The following is a 20,012-nucleotide window of genomic DNA, read 5'->3' on the forward strand; positions in this document are numbered from 1 at the left end:
ATTAACAAAACGAAGTGAATTCTCTCAAAATGTTTCAAGAATTATATGTAAAAACTTTGTTTACTTGTTTGTGAACATTACACGCCGTTCCATGAAATTTATTTTATCAGTGAGTTAGTTATATCCATAAAAATATGAATATAACTTAAATACGGTCAAAACGATAAGTGAAGCAACAACAACACCACCTCGTTTCCTGAAACATTGTTTACATTAAATATATTAAAATAAATTCTAATCATGCTTCGTGCAAATTACTACTTAGTGGTCTTATTGAGTGTTTACTTTGCACGTCAAGTGGCATGTGTAACTTATCAACCTTAATTAAGTTTTCACTTTCAGAAGCAAACCTATAAATTCTGCACACCTGTGCGTTTCCGAAAGGTCCTCACGCTTAACAACTATATAAAAACAACCACCGACTCCCTGACTCTTTGAGCCCTTCCCCGCGCTGAAGGACCTGGCGATGTAGCAGATTCGCCACTCGTTTCCCGTAATCAAAATCACGCTATGATATTATTAGATAATCGGTTAATAATCAAATATCGTAATGCATGGTCCTCATTTGTTGTCACTAATCATTATTGATTGCAACTGTCAATCAAACTACAAGTCATATCAGAAGCTTTAGCAAATATTCCTGAACCTAATGATTCAACGGAAATCAATTTTGTAATTAATAATATCAACTGCTAAGAAAACAGAGACTATGGCACAAAAGTACATCGTAATGACTTGTTTTATGTATAATAAAGAACAATTGAAATTAAAGAAACTTATCACAACTTTTTGGTACTTGCATTTTAACAAATTACCCTAGTTGAAAAAAAAAAAAAAAATTCAAATTTTAGGTAACCTGACCTTCATTTACAAATAAATAGGCACTCAGAGTATTTAATAGTATGTTTGTAAAAGGTCATGTTAAAAATAATACCTAAAATTTTAAAGGATGTGGACTTTTAATTACGCAATGGCATCACGTTCTAAAATGAAAAAAAAAAAAAATTTTGTTTAAGCAGTTTGATAAATTGTTTAATTAAACAAAAAACAAGTCATTACGATGTACTTTTGTACTATAATCTCTGTTTTCTTAGTAGTTGATATTACTAATTATAAAATTGATTTCCATTGAATCATTAGTTTCAGGGATATTTGCTAAAGCTTCTGATATTTTGATGGTCAGTCGCTCGAATTATTAACTGTCAATGGAACTCCAACTGATTGGTTGTTATTGGTAATTCCATTAAACTACATCTCATTGGTTGCTCCTAATCAGTAGTTCGAGCAACGAATAAAAAAATTGTTAGCAGCAGTAAATAAATGAAGCCTGGAGTCTGATTACGAGCAACCAATGCGAAACATGCATCGCTGAGTTTGGTTGTCAACGGACCATCCAATAATATCGTAGTGTTTTTTGATGTGAAAACATCTATAATGGCTAACAATGGAATGTAACGGAAGTTTAACAAACACGTGACTGCTGAGAAATGTGATGTGAAATACCGAAATTAAAGCAATAGCATACGGGACCACGGTAGCCTTGAGGCAGCGTTGCCGGCTTGCTGAATAGCTGATCGAGGTTCGATTCCAGCTGCTACCCTTATGGGAATTTTCTCAGGGGCATTCAGCATTGAGTTTGGCGGTCTCAAACCGTGGTCGTGAGGTTTTTCACCGGGATTGACTCCGGTTTTCCCCTCACAACAGACAAACTGCCCTTCGCGACGAGGGGTACACGAAAATTTGATAGGGCTAGGGTCGCGTGTAGACTGAACTTCGCAGCGTTTTCGCTGCGAACTTTACTCTTGAGGGAAGGGGGTTAGTGGGACAGCCGCGCCACCATTATAAGGTGAGTTGCGGACAGTCTATTTAACAGACATGTTCAGCTGCAGCTAAAGTCCATCGATTAAAATGCGAATAATTTATGCTGTTCAGCAAAAATCAGTTGTTGGGGTTTGCACCTGCTGAAAAATAAGTTCATCACAAAAAAAGAAGGTATTAATGTGTGCAGAGCATTTTATTCAGCAAACATTAATAATTAAATTTACAGCAAAAAAAAAAACTATTTATGGGCGAACAGAGAAAATTTCGTTTCTGCGCATGTCAGCCAGCATAATATCCAGTGCTTCAGGTTACAGTATATGAATGGTCCATGTGATATATATTCCAAAAAAAAAAAAATAATAATAATAATAAATAATTGCTGGCATTCTATTGGTGTGATTTTAATGAAACATAAGAAGGGTCGACAATTTTTTGCAGAGCGAAATATAAAATTTCCTTAAATTCTATCCAGCGGGAGGAGTTATTACATGCAGACAAAGAATAATTGTAGCATTTCTATTAGTCCAATGTTGATAATATTTGGAATGCTCAACAAATCTTTCTAAAATTTCATGAAAATCCTTCCTGAGAGTTCAGTTGTTAACAAATTCTACAAATTGATTTTGTTAACCTCTTCGACGCCAAGGATGTTTTCACATAAAACATGTTTCGTGCGTACAGGGTACACACCCTTTAATTTTTTTTATTATAATTAACGGCAAACACGCAACTTCGAGAAGTGAAAACTTGGGAGTCAATAAGTCACATATAATAATAATTTTCTGTTTATACTCCAAGACGACCACATAAAGTCAGAGAGTTTATATAGAGAGAATACAAGAATATCACCGTATTTAGTAGTCACACGAGCTTGAAAAACTGTCACTCAAACGCATGTACTTCTGCACGCTAACGCCTGACCACTCGGATACGCCAGCCTTACTTGCTAAGGGCATTAAAATACAGAAGGGAAACTATAAATTCTGGATACTCCCCATGAATTCTTTAACAATTATACCAGGCCATCGCTTTCCGGTTTTTCTGTGACGGTGGACCTCGTGGTATGGTAGCTTCGCCACTAGCTTTGAATCTATCTCTTAGTCATACATGTGTGTATGATTGAGAGATTTAATTTTTTCCGAAGTTTCGCCAGAGACGCTAATTGAATAAGTGAAATTCTGTTAGAAACATCTTATTCTGACAGTGAGATTTGAAATCTAATTCTTGACATGATTTTTGTATTATAAACGGATGTGGGGGGGGGGTGGAAATCACAACCTAAGAAATATTTTAGAATTAGCGAGGAAGTCAAAACAATATTCTCTTCCATTTATGTTAATTTAAGAAGTGCTTATGTTTTACGTGTTATTGACTACAAACGTACATTTTTATGTTTGGTTGCAGATAAATCGGTCCTTGAGGCTGTGCCAGTCTTTCTCTCAGCGCCGGCGCCTCCGTAGCCAGGTGGGAAGGAGCAGCAGTGCGTAGCACACGCTTCTTGATTAGACCGGGGTTTGAGCCCGTCACCACCAAATACGGAGGATGCGGAAAGGTCAGGGAATGACCACTGCATATCCCGGAGCAATATGGCCTTAGTTGCTAATGCTCCTAAAATCCAAAATACCATACCATACCATCTTTCTCTCAGATATGCTGCGCTTGCTACCTGCGACTCTAAAACGCTGATGGAACTGATATTCAGGTGACACTCAAGTCAAGTAGACCCAATTTCGGCGAAGTCCGGATGGTCTGTTACAGCCAAATCCTCTGCTTGCACCTTCACGATGGTGGAATATCAATAATCCTGGGTATAACCCCCATTCACAAGCACAGTGGGTGACCACCCAGGTGTGAACCGACATAAGCAGGGGTCGAGGTGTGGCGCCCACACCACACGGAAGAATGCCGCTCCTCTGTGTTACCAGGCAATACTAGGTGGTAGATGACTCTCATCAACCGTTGCAATACCACCACTTTGCTTATTGGAGGCTTGAAGTGATGGAACCCATGTTTAGCCTCCAGAGCTAAGTTCCGATCAACCCTACTCCGTCTCTTCCATCTTGCAGTACGATTGATGTCTTTTGAGATTATGATGAACACCATGGCGAATTCAAACTTCCTTACATTTCGAGGGTACAGCTCTAAAACAGTGTTAGCAGGCCGGCCGCTAGTTAATACACCGGACTGAACCTATTGGTAACTTTGGTAATACTACTGGTATTAGTAACATGGGAAGATCCGCATCTCCATGGGGTTATTCTTGCGATCGCTGTTTTTAGATGATTAGTAGTGAGCAGGTTCCTCCCTCAGGAACCTGCTCACCACTAATCATCTAAAAACAGCGATCGCAAGAATAACCCCATGGAGATGCGGATCTTCCCATGATGAAGAGAACCACAGCCATTGCTAACAGACTAACAACGGACCTGACCAGTGTTCATAGCTGAGGACAAATCTGGATACCAAACGCTACCAATGACAGAGAAACTCCAAGTTGCTGCCTCAACGGAGCCATATTGGCTCAAGGCTCTGCACTCTCTTGTGCAGTGCAATTCTTTTACTCCCACACCCGGCAGGGGAGGGAGGTGACGGCTTGCTGTCTCCTCTCTTCTCTGCCACACCATTCCTTCCCTCTGGTGGGGCATGGGCATGCCTCATTGAATAATTGGGGGTCACCTACCCTATCGACCCTCTTCTTCCTATTTCACCCCCCAGCCTTCACTCTCCCCTCCCAGCACTTTCTCTTGCACAGTGTATAGCCCTACACGTCCAAATTTAAAATACACCAAAAAAAATTTCGCCCAACCTTTTAGGCACTTCAGAAACAGGCCTTCAGCGTCAAACCCCATATTAGCGCTTTAATGTAAGTGAATTAAAATCAACCGCGGTCGTTCCAATTTTATTTTAGGTCCTAGCCACTAAAATCCCAGGAAAGTAAGTGGCAGGACCTGCCAGAGTACAATTGACTCAATGGTAACACCCAGCTAGCCTCCACGTGGCGAGGTATGGGCAACGTCGGGTCCCATTAGGGGCCTGGCGGCCAATAAGCCGGATAAACAATGGGCACAACATATAACACTACTCATGACCCACACACTTCTAAATCTCTGGCTTTGACAGGGTACTGTCACCGATACATAGAACATTCGCGGAGATGGGAGAAATCCCAGGAGCCGCTAGACCCTCAATATACCTCATATTGGTAACTCTCTCAGCCTCTACTATAAAGCTATTTTCCTGCCAGCGATTACATATGCTGCTGGAATATGGTATCGCAAGGCTACCACTGCAGTGAACCGGAAAAAATTGGACTACGCAGCGACACATACTCATAACCATCTCGAGAGCATGTAACACTGTAAGTACCCACGCACTCCAGGCCCTAACGGGATCCCTCCCTCTGGACCTGGAGATTGTTAAGCATGGGCTACTCTATCAACTGACCAAAGGCAGAACGGCAACATGCCTCGACTACACCATAGATCTGTCAAATGATCCCAAAGTAGAAAGGAAACGTCTCTCCGCTTACCTCCAACAAACTTGGCAGGCCCACTGGGAGACCTCCAGTAAAGGCACAATAACTAGAAAATTTCTACCCAACATACGGCTGGTATACCCGAATTATCCACCGTGGCTCTCACCAGGACTCTAAACCACCTACCTGCTGACGGGACACGGGGCCATTAGAGACAAACTACAAGGATTTGGACTGAGTGATACACCGTTTTGCCTCTGTGGTGAACGTGAAACGTAGGAGCACCTAATGTACAGTTGCCCACTATATGAGGACCTCTATTGCAGGTTCATTACTAGAATACAGCTTAACCTCCGTAATCAAGAAGACCTCGCCATAACTGAAGTTGACACATACAAGGCATTCGCGCAGCTGGCCCAGGACCTCTTCACAAAGAGAAGGACGCTCCCACAGCCTCAACCACTGCAGTAAACAACCATGCCGTGCAGACCAGCAGAAAGTCTACACAACCACGGAAACTTTCCCAGATGATGAACTGACACCAGGGTGAAACAACCAAGGAATTAAACCTCACAACTGAGTCTACCTGATGTCACAGTCTCTATGACTACCGACAGATGTATCCACCTGACGTGACAATCTCATTCAATACATGAACATGACATGAATAAGGTAACTGGACCTGACCTAATCTGACCTGAAAGTGACCAACTAAAAAAAATAATAATAATAAAATAAACAAATAAATAAATAAAAATAATAAAAAAGAAATCACAGTGACAACCCGATTAGACAACCTCATCCAGCACAGGCATTTGACAACCTGATCAAGACAACAAGACTACCATGCAAGGACTCAGAGAAATGACTGCAGCACATTGCTGCCACCTAGCCATATGGCAATCTGGGCTGGTAACCTTGACCAGCCTGTTTTCACTCCTATTCCTTGGCAGGGGGGGGGGGAAGATGGCTCGCTGTCTTCTCCTACTCCTCCTGCCATCCCCCTTTCCCTCTGGTGGGGCATGAGCATGACCCACTGACTGCAGGGCCATCTGCCCTATCGGCCCCTTACTTCTCTTTCTTCCCCCCAGCCTTCAGTCTCCCTACCCTTCTCTTGACTATACACCGCGAAAGCCCCACGCATCCAAATTTAAATTAGCACCAAAATTATTGCCCGCCCCATTAGGCCTCTAGAACTTGTCATTTAGCGTACAACCCCATAGTAATTTCGGGGAACAAACCCCACAGACTATCTCGTAAAAGCGATTTTGGAATTATGCCACCGCGATTATCTTTTTTTTTTTTTTTTTTTTTTTTTTTTATAGAACCCAGCCGCTGAACTCCCAGGAAATTAGGCGGCGGGACCTGCCAGATTATAATAAATTTCAAGGTACACATGGTCAGCCTCCTCGTTGGCATAGTACGGACAACGTCGGGTTCCATCAGGGGCTCCACGGCAAATAGGCCAGAAGAACAATGGGCACAACATACTACACAACACATGATCCACACACTTTTAAATCTCTGGTCTTGACAGAGTACTGTCCCTCGATACAGCGAACACTCGCGGAGATGGGAGAAATTCCTGGTGCCGTTTGACCCTCAACATACTTGGTACTTTGTATTGGTAACTCTCTACTTCCTGATCAGCTAGTGTATAATCTTGCTGCCTGTACTCTGCCAGATAGCGACTGGAGGGAGTCTGATTAGTGCGTATGGGGGGCATTGTCGAGACCACGTTATGTCATGGATCTGGGTATATTCTTACCACATCCAAAAATTTCATTACTTCATACAACATGTCCCCCCCCCCACTTTTTCTTACTATTGAATACACCATTAATAGTCAAACTAATAGAGAAAACTTATCTGCGAAAAGATCTAAAGCTTACAAATTCTTCCTACTTCATTTCACAAATATACGGGGTCTCAGATCTAATCTCAATGAGGTCCATTTTCACTTACAGTCTGCCAAACCCCATGGACATTTTCTGGCAGAATCTCAGTTATCGGTTGATTCAACTACTGCACATCTCAGTTGCCCAAGCTATTTGCTGTATGTTTCCTTTCACCCAAAGATGGTACTTATGCATATGTCCTTTCCGATATTCCCTGTCAAAAACTTTGCAATTCGTAATCTCCTCTTTTCGATCTTCTCTGGCTTAAAATCTCTCTACCTCATTCTGTCAAATTCACCTGTTATCTCTACCATTCGCCAAATTCCACTAATCACTGAGAACTCTGACTTTTTCCATTCTAACTTTCCTAACAGTGAGGTAATTTTCCTTGGTGATTTTGATATTCACAACTCCAGCTGGCTTCCATTTTCTAGTCACACCGACCCAGCTGGTCGAGATGTAGAGGCTTTTGCAATTACTAATGATTACACAGATTATTCATTTACCTACAAGAATACCGGACAATCCTAACCATAAAACCAAGACGCTTGATCTTTTTCTCACAAGCAACCCTTCCAAGTACAGGGTCGAAGTGAGTGGTCCTTTAGGCACCTCAGATCATAACTTGGTGATTGTCTCTTCTCCAATGGAGCCTTTATCTCATGGCTATTCTCAACCTTGTGTGGTTTTGTGTGGTTTAGCATTACAAGAATGCAAAATGGAATGACCTGCGAGATTTCTTTTCCTCGGTCGGATTACTGTTTCAAAACTTCTGATGTCAACGTTTGCTCAGATCGTGTCAGTGAAATTATTCTTTATGAATGGAATCCTTTATTCCACATTCCATCTTAAAATCTCGTCCTTTATCTAAATCTTGGTTTTCCAATAAATGTGCTAAGGCTGTTCAAGAGAAGAATGTTGCATATCGTAATTGGCTTGTTTCTAATTCTTCAGTTTCATTTTCTGCCTACACCAAAGCTCGCAACAATTGTAAAGCAGTTATTTATTAATCAGTCCAAACTAGTTTTGAACAGGCTAAGAGTAGAAAACTTGCTTCATGCCCTAATGGTAGCCGAGCATTCTTGTCTCTTGCCAAAGCTATTGGGCGCAGCTTTTGCCTATCTCTGCTCTCACCTCTGTCAAAACCAGATGGTTCTATTGCACTTCAGCTAAGGATAAAGCTGACCTGCTAGCATCCCATTTTACTTCCAACTCATGTATTAATGATCTTAGTAAAACACCTTCCACCATTCCCAACAAGCTCCATTCAATGCCTCCTTTGGTCTTCTGTCAAAAAGATGTCAGAATTTTGGCGAATCTTGTTGCTAAGAAAGCTCAAGGTCCTGATGGTATTTCTCTACTTGTTCTCAAAATCTGTGCTCCTGAACTTACTCCTGTTCTTTGCCGACTTTTTACACTTTCTTATTCGAAAGGTGTTTTCCTTCTGCTTGGAAATTTGCTCACATCCACCCAGTTCCTAAAATGGTTGCCAAATCCCTCCCATCCAATTATCGTCCCATTTCAATTACTTCTACTCTTTATAAAGTAATGGAGAAATCAGTTAACTGCCAACTCTTAAAACTTTCTAGAAACCTTCCGTCTGATCAACGATCGCCAGTATGGATTGCGTCAGTGTCGATCCACTGGTGATATTCTGGCTCGTGTTACCCATTTATGGACAAATTCAATGGAAACGTTCTGTGAAACACAAGCAGTTGCTCTTGACATCTCAAAGGCTTTCGATCGTGTTTGGCATAAAGGCCTTCTAAACAAGGTTCCATCTTATGGTTTGCCAACTACTTTTTTGTAATTGGTTATCCAGTTTTCTCTCTGATCGCTCACTGAGGGTTATGGTTGATGGCTCTCTGTCTTCTAACTTCTCCATTAATATTGGTGGCCCCCAAGGTTCAGTTCTTTCTCCCACTCTTTTCCTCTTGTATATTAAAGACCTTTTTCCATTGACTGGAAATCCTATCAATAGTTTTGCCTATGATAGCACATTGCATTCCAATTTGAGAAACCTTGCCCTGCTCAATCAGCTTCAACTTCTCGAATATTCGCTACCAATTCCTTAAATGCCGATCTCTAAGTAATTCTCCAGTGGGGCAAAGACAACTTAGTCGATTTCAACCCTTCTAAAACTCAGTCTTGTCTTATATCTCGCAAAAAGGATTCTTCTGCTCCTATGCTTATCTTTAGTGACACTCCGATTTCTAGGTAAAATGATATATCTGTTTTGGGGATTACCCTGACTTCTAATCTCTCTTGGCACATCATAAATATTGCTTACTCTGCATCTAAAAAAAAATTGGTTTTCTCTTTCTCTCTGGGCGATACTTTTCTTCCAAACAGCTGTTCACTCTCTACAAATCGCAAATTCGCCCTACCATGGAATATTGTTCCCACATCTGGGGTGGTGCCCCCAAAACCTCTCTCAGGCTTCTAGATTCCATTCGGAAGAGGGCAGTTAGGATAGTTAATGACTCATCACTAACAGAGACTCTCTGTCTCATAGACGTACTGTTTCTCTGTTATTATTTTTCTGGAGTTGTAAGATCCCAATCTTACAACTCCAGAAAAATAATAAATTCTGTCTTTTGAAATTAATTATTTTTAAACAGAGAGGGTAAGCTAAGTGCTTTTGCATCTAAATCCGCACAGATATTCATCTGAAGCAGATTGCTGATTAGTTATGCCAATGTGAGCAAGTACAGAACAATTGGAAAGTGACAATGGATGGCAAGTTTGATTTCTAAAAATAATGGTTCGGAATGCAGGCAATGGCAGGAAAGATATGTTGGGGAAGCAATAAGTCACCGTCCCAAATTATCCATTAATCGTGGTATGTGCTTGAGTAGAGTAACGGAAGATAACTTAAGTTTCAGGTACATACAATGAAACTGGCCCTAAAATGCATTTGGGAAACAGAAGGGCGTCTGTTTATGACTACGAGCGGAACAAACCGGATTAAGGGAAAATTTTAAAAGGAAGTAGCTCCGCAACCTTCGGGGGAAGGATGCCGAGCCATACAGCACGGTTGAAACAAAGATTTGTGATGAAGGACGTATTAGAATAGAGATGCTGGAAGAGAAGGTGATTATATTGGTTAAGAAGAAGGCGGGAGAATGGAAACAAAAAGCAGGAGCACGAGGAGAAAGGGGTATCGTAGTAGAAAAATTTTGGTTTGTGAAAGTCCGAAAAATAGTGTTGTAACGTCGTGTTGGAAAGAATGGTCAAGCAGAAGTGCCTGTGTTTGATATAAAGGTTGGAGACAGTCTTTTTTTTTTTTTTTTTTTTTTTGTTAGTTGTTGGCGCATTGGCTTCTGTGGGCATAATGCACCTCCCACGGTTTTTGTATTTTCTACTCTCATCCAAGCCCGAGGCAGGATTTGAACCCGCGACCTTTGGGTTGCTAGGCAGGCACTTTACCCATCCGGCTAGCCTGGTCGGCGTGAAGATAGTCGCTAAAATGAGAAGTGTGTCTGATGAGTGGCCTGCTGAATGCCGAGCTTTGTCATAATAAGAAAGTAAATGGATGCAGAGCGTCGCCACCTATTCCTCTAAAGGAGAATCTAGGAAAGGAATGCCTGTAGAACTCTTAAGTCAATCACAAGGAAGACAGCCACAGAGGAAAAAACCAGAAGTGGAGGATCAATCTAGTGGTGGCTGTGAAATAAAGAAAGGGAAAGTAAGTCTCCAACTCAGGACTGATAATTGTTAACTGTGTCGACGGATAGCTTGAGGTAGGCCTAGAACTCTAATAAATAGCAAGAAACTGGACTAGAGAGAGAGAGAGAGAGAGAGAGAGAGAGAGAGAGAGAGAGAGAGAGAGAGAGAGAGAGAGAGAGAATACTATCTATCTCTGATATAATGGCATTGTGTAGAATATATGTTACATGCTCAGGATTATGTTGCATAAGTGCTCTAGAGAGAATATATGTATCCCTAAGTTGTATACGTTTGTAAAAGAAAAAAAAAAAAAGGGGGGTAGATATTTGATTGATAATTGGCTAGAGGAGCAGTATTTTGTAGGGGTAAAAGGATTGTTTTCAGAGAGTTGTATAGTCTGAGATTGTTAGATGAAAGGTGTTGTGTGTATAAAAAGATTTGAAAGAAAATTTTAGATTAATTGGAAAAAATGTATGATGAATAGGTATAAAGGAGGTAGAAGGAAAGTTTTTATTGTTCTTGTAGTTAACTTTAATTAAAAGTAGTGTCGTACAATTTGCAGAAGGAAAGGGGTGGTTATAACTTAACTAAATGGTATAATTAAAGATATGTATGAAAAAAATGTAAAAAGGAGGTAGAAGGAAGTTTTATTTATTTATTCCTTAATTAAAAGTAGGTTGTACAATTTCAGAAAGAAGGTGGAGATGATATATCTTAATATTAAAGGAGATAATACTGTGTAAATTTTGATATGGAAATAAACTTTTGTTATGTTTAGAAATTTAAATAAGTGCTTCATTATTCTAAGAAAAATATACACTGCCCTCAAAAAATTTTTGCACTAAGTCTAAACCTATACAAGGGGAATAAATATATCCTCAGTGCACAGAATCGTCTGTGACAGAAAGAATATTGTTTGTTGTTTGTTTGTTATTTGGTTTTTAGAAGCATCAGCAACTAAGGCCATATTGCTCCGGGATATGCGGTGGTCATTCCCTGACCTTTCCACATCCTCCATATTTGGTGGTCACGGGCTTGAACCCCAGCCTAATCAAGACAGAAAGAATAAATATAGCAGTCAGGTAGCTTGTGAGCTTTGGAAGAGTGAGGAACCAGTTATGCTTACATCAAAAATGATACACAACTACACTTAACCAGATAAATAAATAAAATAAATAGTAATAAATCCCGGATCTCACAGAGCGCTATCGTTGCTTTATGTGAGGAAGGATGTTCTTCCCGTCATATTGCTTATAGAGTGTCTTGTGATCAGTCGAAGTGAGTAGATTTCTTTCCAAACTCAAGAATACTGGTTCTGCTAATAGGAAAAAAAGGAACCAGACGCAAACGAGTCTCTATGCCAAAACAAGGCCGCGTTTCGAAGCGCTTATGCCTTAAAAACTGTAAAGCTTCTTCGTCTGAGCTGAAAAGAGAATGGGAAGAACATACAGGAGTGGTAGCAAGTGCAGTAACAGTCAGAAGACGCCTCTTCAAAAATGGACTTATAGCTCATCGTCCTAAGGAAAGCCCCTCCTCACACAAAAAATGAAAAAGGCCCGATTAATTTTGTGTAAGGAGCATGTCAAATGGGCTCCCGAGCAGCGGAAGTCAGTTATTTTCTCGGATGAGAAGAAATTCGACTTGCATGGCTCTGATGGGAGACAAACGATTCGCCATAGACATGGTGAAGAATACCATCCAGACTGTATGGTGTCTACAGTGAAATTCCCTACCAGCCAAATGATATGTGGGGGGTGCATTTCGTATCGCGGAATAGGTCACCTGCAGTTTATAAAAGGTTCCGTAAATGACAATGGATACCTGGCTATATTGGAAGGCAAATTTCTGCCAACCATTAGAGACCATTTCAACCTGCCAAGTAAGTGCATCTTTCAGGACGACTCTGCCCCTTGTCATCGAGTGAAAAGTGTAAGTAGGCACTCCTGTAGTTACTTTAGCTTCATTTCTGCATTACAGGTTCGAGAGTAATGTGTTTCCATTTGTTACAGGTGAAAAAAATGGTTGGAAGAACGGTCCATTACAACTCTTAGCTGGCCAGGAAACAGCCCTGCCGGACCTGAATCCTATAGATAACTATTGGCATCGTGTGGAACCTGCAGTTGCCAGAAAGAAACCAAAGACCCTTCGTGAACTTGAGGAAGCCATAATTCGTGTTTGGAACCACGAACTATCAGTTGATTATCTTCATAAATTGATCCTTTCAATGCCTCGAGAGTGTGCTGCTGTCATCAGGGCCAGAGGCGGTTCAACTAAATATTAGTTTGCACCTGGTGAACTTTTCATTTTGTTTTCCATTTAAAATGATAAACTGAAGCAAATTGGGGAGCTTCTGATAACATTGCAGCCATAATTGTCGTATTTACCAAAACTCTTGTATAAAGGTTGCAAATGCTCATTTTGGAATATTTTGAGAGAGAGCAGCTGTCAAATATTACTTAGCTTTGCCTTGACTATTAATAAATATCTTTTGTTTATATTTTTATTTGTGATGCTAGTCATTAATGTAACATACCATTGCGAAAAATGGTTAGAAATTTGAAATTCCTAGGTGATGTACTTTCTTTGAACACCAGTGTACAGTCTACAGAAGTTCAAGTCTAACGTCAACAAATATCTTCTTTCGTCTTCTTAACTTCGAACCTATGCACGGTACAAGTACTATAGGTTCTAATACCTCTCGTGTTTGTGGTTTTCATAAAAATAAGAAAGAAAAAAAAAAACTAATTTTATTGAAGTTGTTCTTTCCCAATCCAGGTCTATTTCGTTCTATACAAATACTTTATCACTGCCACTATTAACTTGAACTTCAGTAGAAAGAGAGTAGAAGAAAGCGATTTAAGATATCCACATAAAGCTAAGCGAAGTTTAATTCTTTGATTAAAGTAAATTTGAATCGATATTAGGAAAATACTTACCTCTTGAATAGGAGTTTGTCCGTTGCTGGAAGGTAAGGAATGAATGCTAGCTCCATTAGGAGGGGAGACAGGACTGACATCCACTTTATTACTGCCATCAACTGAAAGTTATAGTAATTCAGTATTTGTTTATAATTATGTTCATCTCTCTCTCTCTCTCTCTCTCTCTCTCTCTCTCTCTCACTTCCTGCTCCCAGTAAGAAAAGTACAGTACTATTTTTTTTTTTTTTAACTCTGTGTACAAAGATTAATTAAACACTTCAAACTGAATAATAAGAATTATCAACCAGGGGAGGAAAAACTGGATAAAAATACAGATGTTTTTAAATGACTTTCTCAATTAAGGAGGGAAGGAAGGAGAGAAGTACATAATTTGTATTTTCTTATCTACTAGTTTTTGTTTTGTTTTTTTTTGTTTTTTTCCGGTGCAGCAAAAGCCTGTGGCTTCCTTTCACTATATGATTAATACCCATTTTCATGCAGCTGTTTTATTCACAAACTTCCTATAGTTTCGTGTTTAATCTGGGAGTTTACTGAGACACCATAATTATTGTGGATATTTTAAATTTAATAAAGAGAATTTTATAAATTGAAATTAAAATTCAGAATGATTTCTACAAAAAAATTCCAAATACTGTAGCTTATTTCTTTCATCCTTTTTTGCAAATATAGTTTATTTCTGGGTTAAAATAAATAAATAAATAAAATGTACTAGCATGATCAGGAAGAAATACCTCAAAGTTATTTTTGAAAACAGCCAAGAACATGCACGGCAATTTATTCTTTTAATACGATGCTTTTCTTATTTTCTTCCTAAAAAAAGTCCCCATAAAAAGATCGTTTCACCTGGTTCCTGTCTTCGCCAGGTTTCTCGTTAGTATCACACATTCTATTTATAACCGACAATCATAAACAGCCACGCAAAAAGATAAATCGATCTTATACGCAGATATTTTCGTCCTTGGCCTTGACCTATAACCAGTTTCATTCAACCTGGCGTCAGAGGGTAGGAGCGAAATATCGTCTTTTCTATCGACCGACTGGAAACAGGAGTTATCTGCAAGAACGAGTTGCATTCTCAACCACTTTTCTAATAAAATAATTTTAACCACATTACATGGAAATTAAGCCAAATTTAAGCATTATCAGTTTCTTCAAATCTTGAAGATAAAGACATCTATGAACCTTTCTCATTCCTTGTTACTGTCATTGAGTTTTAGGAACATCGGCAACTAAGGCCATATTGCTCCTTATATACTATCTGTAAAATGCGTGTGTTCTGAGGTAGATTTTCTGTCTCCTGGACAAAAAACCCAAGTTTCCGGGATAAAAAACCATGCTACCCTCGCCTGACACCGACTAACTCAGCCAAATTTGGAAAAAGAAGCATAAAAATTCAGGTCTTTTCCACCCGGTGAAGGTAAACGCCGTTTTTCAGATATATTAATGGACTAAAATAAGCTACAAATTATTATAGATTATATAAGATGTATCTGGGATTTTATTTAAAATGTCCTTCACAGATGAGCAATTGTTTCGAGTCAAATTTTAATAATTTGACAATGTATTAATTATTTTGTGGTACTGCGTTTCACTTTTGATATCTGATGACTGAAAATGATTATCTAAGTTATAATGAAATACCTCTAAAACTGTCTAAGAAAGCAAGAAAATATAAAATAGATAGATTCTCTCTCCAAAACCAAAGGCAGAAATTTTTCTAAAAGAAATAGATGATTTTATAAAATATTTGAATTTTATTTATAGAATAAAACACGTGTTTTATAGTTATTTATTTTTTGAAATCGAATGAGTGCATCCCATACTATTCTCAAAAATCCCATTAATACCCCTGTCTTCATAAGTAAACACGAAAAAGTATTGTAAAAATTTTAAAATACGCCACACTGATGTTTTTAAAGATGGGGAGGGTGTGAAAAAAATGTTGAAAAGTACTGCTTTAATGACTTCCAGTTTCTATAATTTATTTCATTTATTCCGTTCTCTTAATCATTCAGTGCACTATTACATTCGGTAAATTTCTATTATTTAAATTATTACTATATTTTCTTTGAATTATACAATAGACAGAAAAATTTTGCGTGAAAGGAATTATGTCGGCGGTATTAAACATACTGTATGAATAAATTTAAAAATATATATTTCCATCAATATTAACAATGAAGACCTTACTCATCTACTTAGCATTAGTGTTAGCAAATTAACCAACCTAAGTTAATTACAACACTGCTTGCACCTTAAACATACACTGAAAGGACAGAATTCATGGGATACCTGGTTCCTGGGCAACGCGACGCTGTCACCCCTCTCGCTAGTGCACGAACCCACCGTTTGGCAGGTACACTGCATCACGTAGACTCGATGTCAGTATGGATCAACAACGTGAATTAACAGACTTTGAAAGAGGTATGATAGTGGGTAATAACGGTATGATAGTGAGTGGGTGCCCGACACATGGGCCACTATCGCGGAGGTGGTACAGAAGTTGCACTACCCCGTTCGACAGTATCAAGAGTGTATCGGGAAACGCCATTTATGGAATAACATATCATCGTGCAGAGCTGTGGGCGGAGAAAGGTGGCGGATGAACGAGGCCGTCGACGTCTATCTAGCATTGTTTCAGCCAACCGGAGAGCGACAGTGGCACAAATCACAGCCGACTTCAACGAGGGCGGTGCCAAAAACGTCTCCACCAAGACCATCAGGCGATCATTAGCCGCAATAGGTTATAGGAGCCGCCGACCCATCAGAGTCCCATTGCTAACACCACGACACGGGACTCTACGCCTCAACTGGGCGAAAGAACATCGGCACTGGACCTTGGATCGTTGGAGACGGGTCTCCAGGTCTGATTAGTCCCGTTTCCAGTTATTTCGAGTGGACGAGAGGGTGGGTATCTGGAGGAAATCGCACAAAGCTATGCATCGTTCATGTCAACAAGTTTCCAGTTATTTCGAGCAGACGAGAGGGTGGGTATCTGGAGGAAATCGCACAAAGCTATGCATCGTTCATGTCAACAAGGAACTGTTCAGGCAGGTGACGGTCGGTAATGGTATGGGGCGTGTTCAAATGGCACATGTTGGGTCCAGGTTATGTGTCCATCCTTGCAGACCATCTGCATCCCTTCATCGTCATCGTGCACCCACAGGGCAATGGACTCTTCCAGCAGGACAATGCGTCTCCCCACAGAGCCGTGGTGACTAGAACATGGTTCAAAGAACATTCCGCAGATTTTATCACCATGATATGGCCTCCTCGTTCACCGAACATGAACCCTGTGGAGCATCTTTGGGATGCCGTGGAAAGGCCCGTTCGAGCTTTGGATGCTCCACCCAGAAATGCGACGGAATATGGGCGGCGGTGCCGCCCATATTCCGTCCAACCATGGATGGAAATACGTGTGGCACGCTTTCGTTAACTAATGGATTCAATGCCTCGCCGTGTGACTGCCCCTATTCGAGCGAAAGGTGGGCCTATCCGTTACTAAGTAGGTATCCTATGATTTCTGTCCACTCAGAGTGCTTTCGCGATGCATTTTGTAAAAAAATCAATTATTTTATTAAAAATTAACAAATTTTGCAATAATTTTATTAAATTTAATTAAAGGCATGTAATTTACTTAACCTTTAATTTATTTACTGTGCTTTTTTTTAGGGTTTCCTATAAAAGCACGTTCAGTTGACTAAAACAGTCTTGAGCAAAACATTTCAAAAGATGGAATAAGCTTCTTTCCATCTCCTGAAATGAATGAACGCTTCTTTCTTTCCAGATAGTTGTTGAAATAAAGAACAGTGGAGGGAAGAGAATTCCTAGAGACTGAAGAAACATGAGAGAAAAAAAAAAAAAAAAAAAAAAAAAACAGTAATTTTCTCTAGGTCAAAGGTTTTTAATCCTCTCAAAAGAAAATAAATAATAAATAATCCTTGTGCGTGTCTTGGAAGAACGAAGTATTAATTTTTTTTTCTTAATTTTACCACTGAGATCCCTCAGTGGTAAAATTAAGATTATAATGATTTTTATATTTGGCAATAGCCGAGTTTCTCAAATACAGGGCAATTATGCTGGCGAAACGTTTACAGGACTTATAAAAAGCAGTGAAAAAGAAAACATCTGACAAGCCTATACCTGAACGATGGCTCTTACTAGAGCCAGGTACCTTGTAGGACAAAACAATTTAATTCTTGATAACTGACAGACAAAGAGAATTGGAAACGTTGTCTTAAACATGGTTTTTTTTTTTAATTGATTGAACGTGCTTTTGTATGGATCTCCTCTTAGGATAGAATAAATTAAGAATTTCTTTGAAAAATACATATAGCCATGAGTAAGTTTTCTTATTTATATAAGATAATTTGTTATAGTACCTTACGAAGTGTGGCAATAAAGTTCAGAGAATGGTGAAATAAAAAGAACACAAAGTGAAGGAGCTCAAAAATGGTTTTATTTTTATTTTCTGAAAAGAGTCAGCAAAGTAATCCAAAAAGATATTATATTCAGTTCGGCGGTTATCTTTTTCTTTATATCCTCATCATTCTGAAATCCTTTGAGGACAGTTTTCACCTTGGGAGAGAGAGGAAGAAGTCCGTTGGTGCTAGATCGGTAGAGTAAGATGGATGGATGGTTTATCTGTACAATGCCATGTTTCATCAGAAATATCTTCAAACCAAGTATGGAATGGGTGGAGACATTTTCATGCAAAAAGAACTAGCTGCTTTGCTCTAGAAATTGCGGATTCATCCGGGAAATGCGCTCCAGTACTTTGAAATCTTCAGTACCTGTATATTAAACGCAGCATTGACGCTTTCCCCTTCAGATACAAATTCCTTGTGAATCGCACCCTGTTCGTCGAAAAACATGATTGGCATCGTCTTGAGACTGGACTTCTGTAAACGAAACGTTTTGGGCCTGAGTGATGATTCTGAAGTCCATCGCATGCTCTAACGCTTTGACAGCACAGCCGAGTAAATTATGATTGTTTTGACAAGTCTGAATGAAGTCTTCTCATGATAACACTCAATGCTTCTGCTCCTCCCTAAGACTGTGGGGCATAAATTTTGCACAGACCTTCCTTTTCCCTAAATATTCATGCAGAATTTGACGAATCTCGTCTCCTTATTCATATCCAACTCATCTGACATTATTCTGAGGGTCAAACAACGATATCGTGCCACAATTTCCGGAAGTTTTGCATCTCTGTCCTCGTTTCGAGAGGTTGACGGATGTCCACTTTTTGGGTCATCGCGAACATCATTCTCACGTCCGTCTTTGAATCGCTTAAACCATTCAGAAACACTGGTATGACTTAAAGTTTCATCACCATAAACATTTTTTAACATTTCATACGTTTTTGTTGCAGATTTTCCCAGTTTAAAACAAATTTGATATTCGTTTGTTGCTCCATTGCAAAATCGTAACAAGGAACGTCAATGCTACTGACGAAACTGGTTGTTGCTTGTAACCTGTCAGCCTACTGGACAATCTCTGTAGCATCAACTGTTGGAGGAAATTTGAACAATACCAACATACCGCATTCTTTTATTTCAAACTCATCAAACATGACCCAAACAGCAGCAGTAGTCTGGGAACTTTATTGCCACACCTCGTAATTGAAAATGAAAAATCTGAGAAAGAACACCTTGAACCGATGTCTATACAACATATATCACAAAATTAAATTCGATGTTTGCTTTAGGAGTCGCTCACAAATTACGAAACTGGATTTTTCAGTCTGAATCTCATTTTTCTGTATAAGATTTCGACATTGATCCCCTTTCTCCATTATTACATAAAAAAAAAAAAAAAAAAAAAAAATGGAGATTTTCTTTAACTCACTTAATTTTCTTGTGTCCATTCCTTCAAACTCGTAATATTTTAACTGAAATCCTTTCTCTGCTTTGAGTCATAATTTGTGAATGTCGTCTTAAATAGAAGAATATTCAACCTATTGTGGGGATATTATAAATACTCTTATTGTACGATGACAGTAGTTTTTTTTTTTTTTTTAATAAACCTCTCCTGCTTAAATTATGCTTAATCAAAAAACCAGGCCATTAAAAAAAGACAATTCTCATAGTAAAGAAAGTTATTATTATAAAACATATTTAGTCTGGTAAATCATGCTATTCATCTTTCTGGCAATTAGAAACACTCAAGTTAGAAATTTTTCTACTCATACCATGCATTTCTCTACTC

The 20,012-nt window shown here is 39.2% G+C and overlaps 1 protein-coding gene across 12 annotated transcripts in view; it reads right to left on the reverse strand.

The window, feature by feature from the left end:
• The window catches only part of LOC150079426 (histone deacetylase 4-like), a 352,480-nt gene that overhangs the window by 178,176 nt on the left and 154,292 nt on the right, over positions 1-20,012 (reverse strand). For all 12 annotated transcript variants that reach the window (XM_090383436.1, XM_090383431.1, XM_090383432.1 and 9 more), the window contains one exon: positions 13,800-13,900. In XM_090383436.1, coding sequence (XP_090239562.1) covers positions 13,800-13,900 — 101 coding nt within the window. The remainder of the gene's footprint in view (positions 1-13,799; positions 13,901-20,012) is intronic.

The sequence above is a fragment of the Mastigoproctus giganteus genome, chromosome 10 (assembly GCF_048544385.1).
Source record: "Mastigoproctus giganteus isolate SK-2022 chromosome 10, ASM4854438v1, whole genome shotgun sequence".
Lineage (NCBI taxonomy): Eukaryota > Metazoa > Arthropoda > Arachnida > Uropygi > Thelyphonidae > Mastigoproctus > Mastigoproctus giganteus.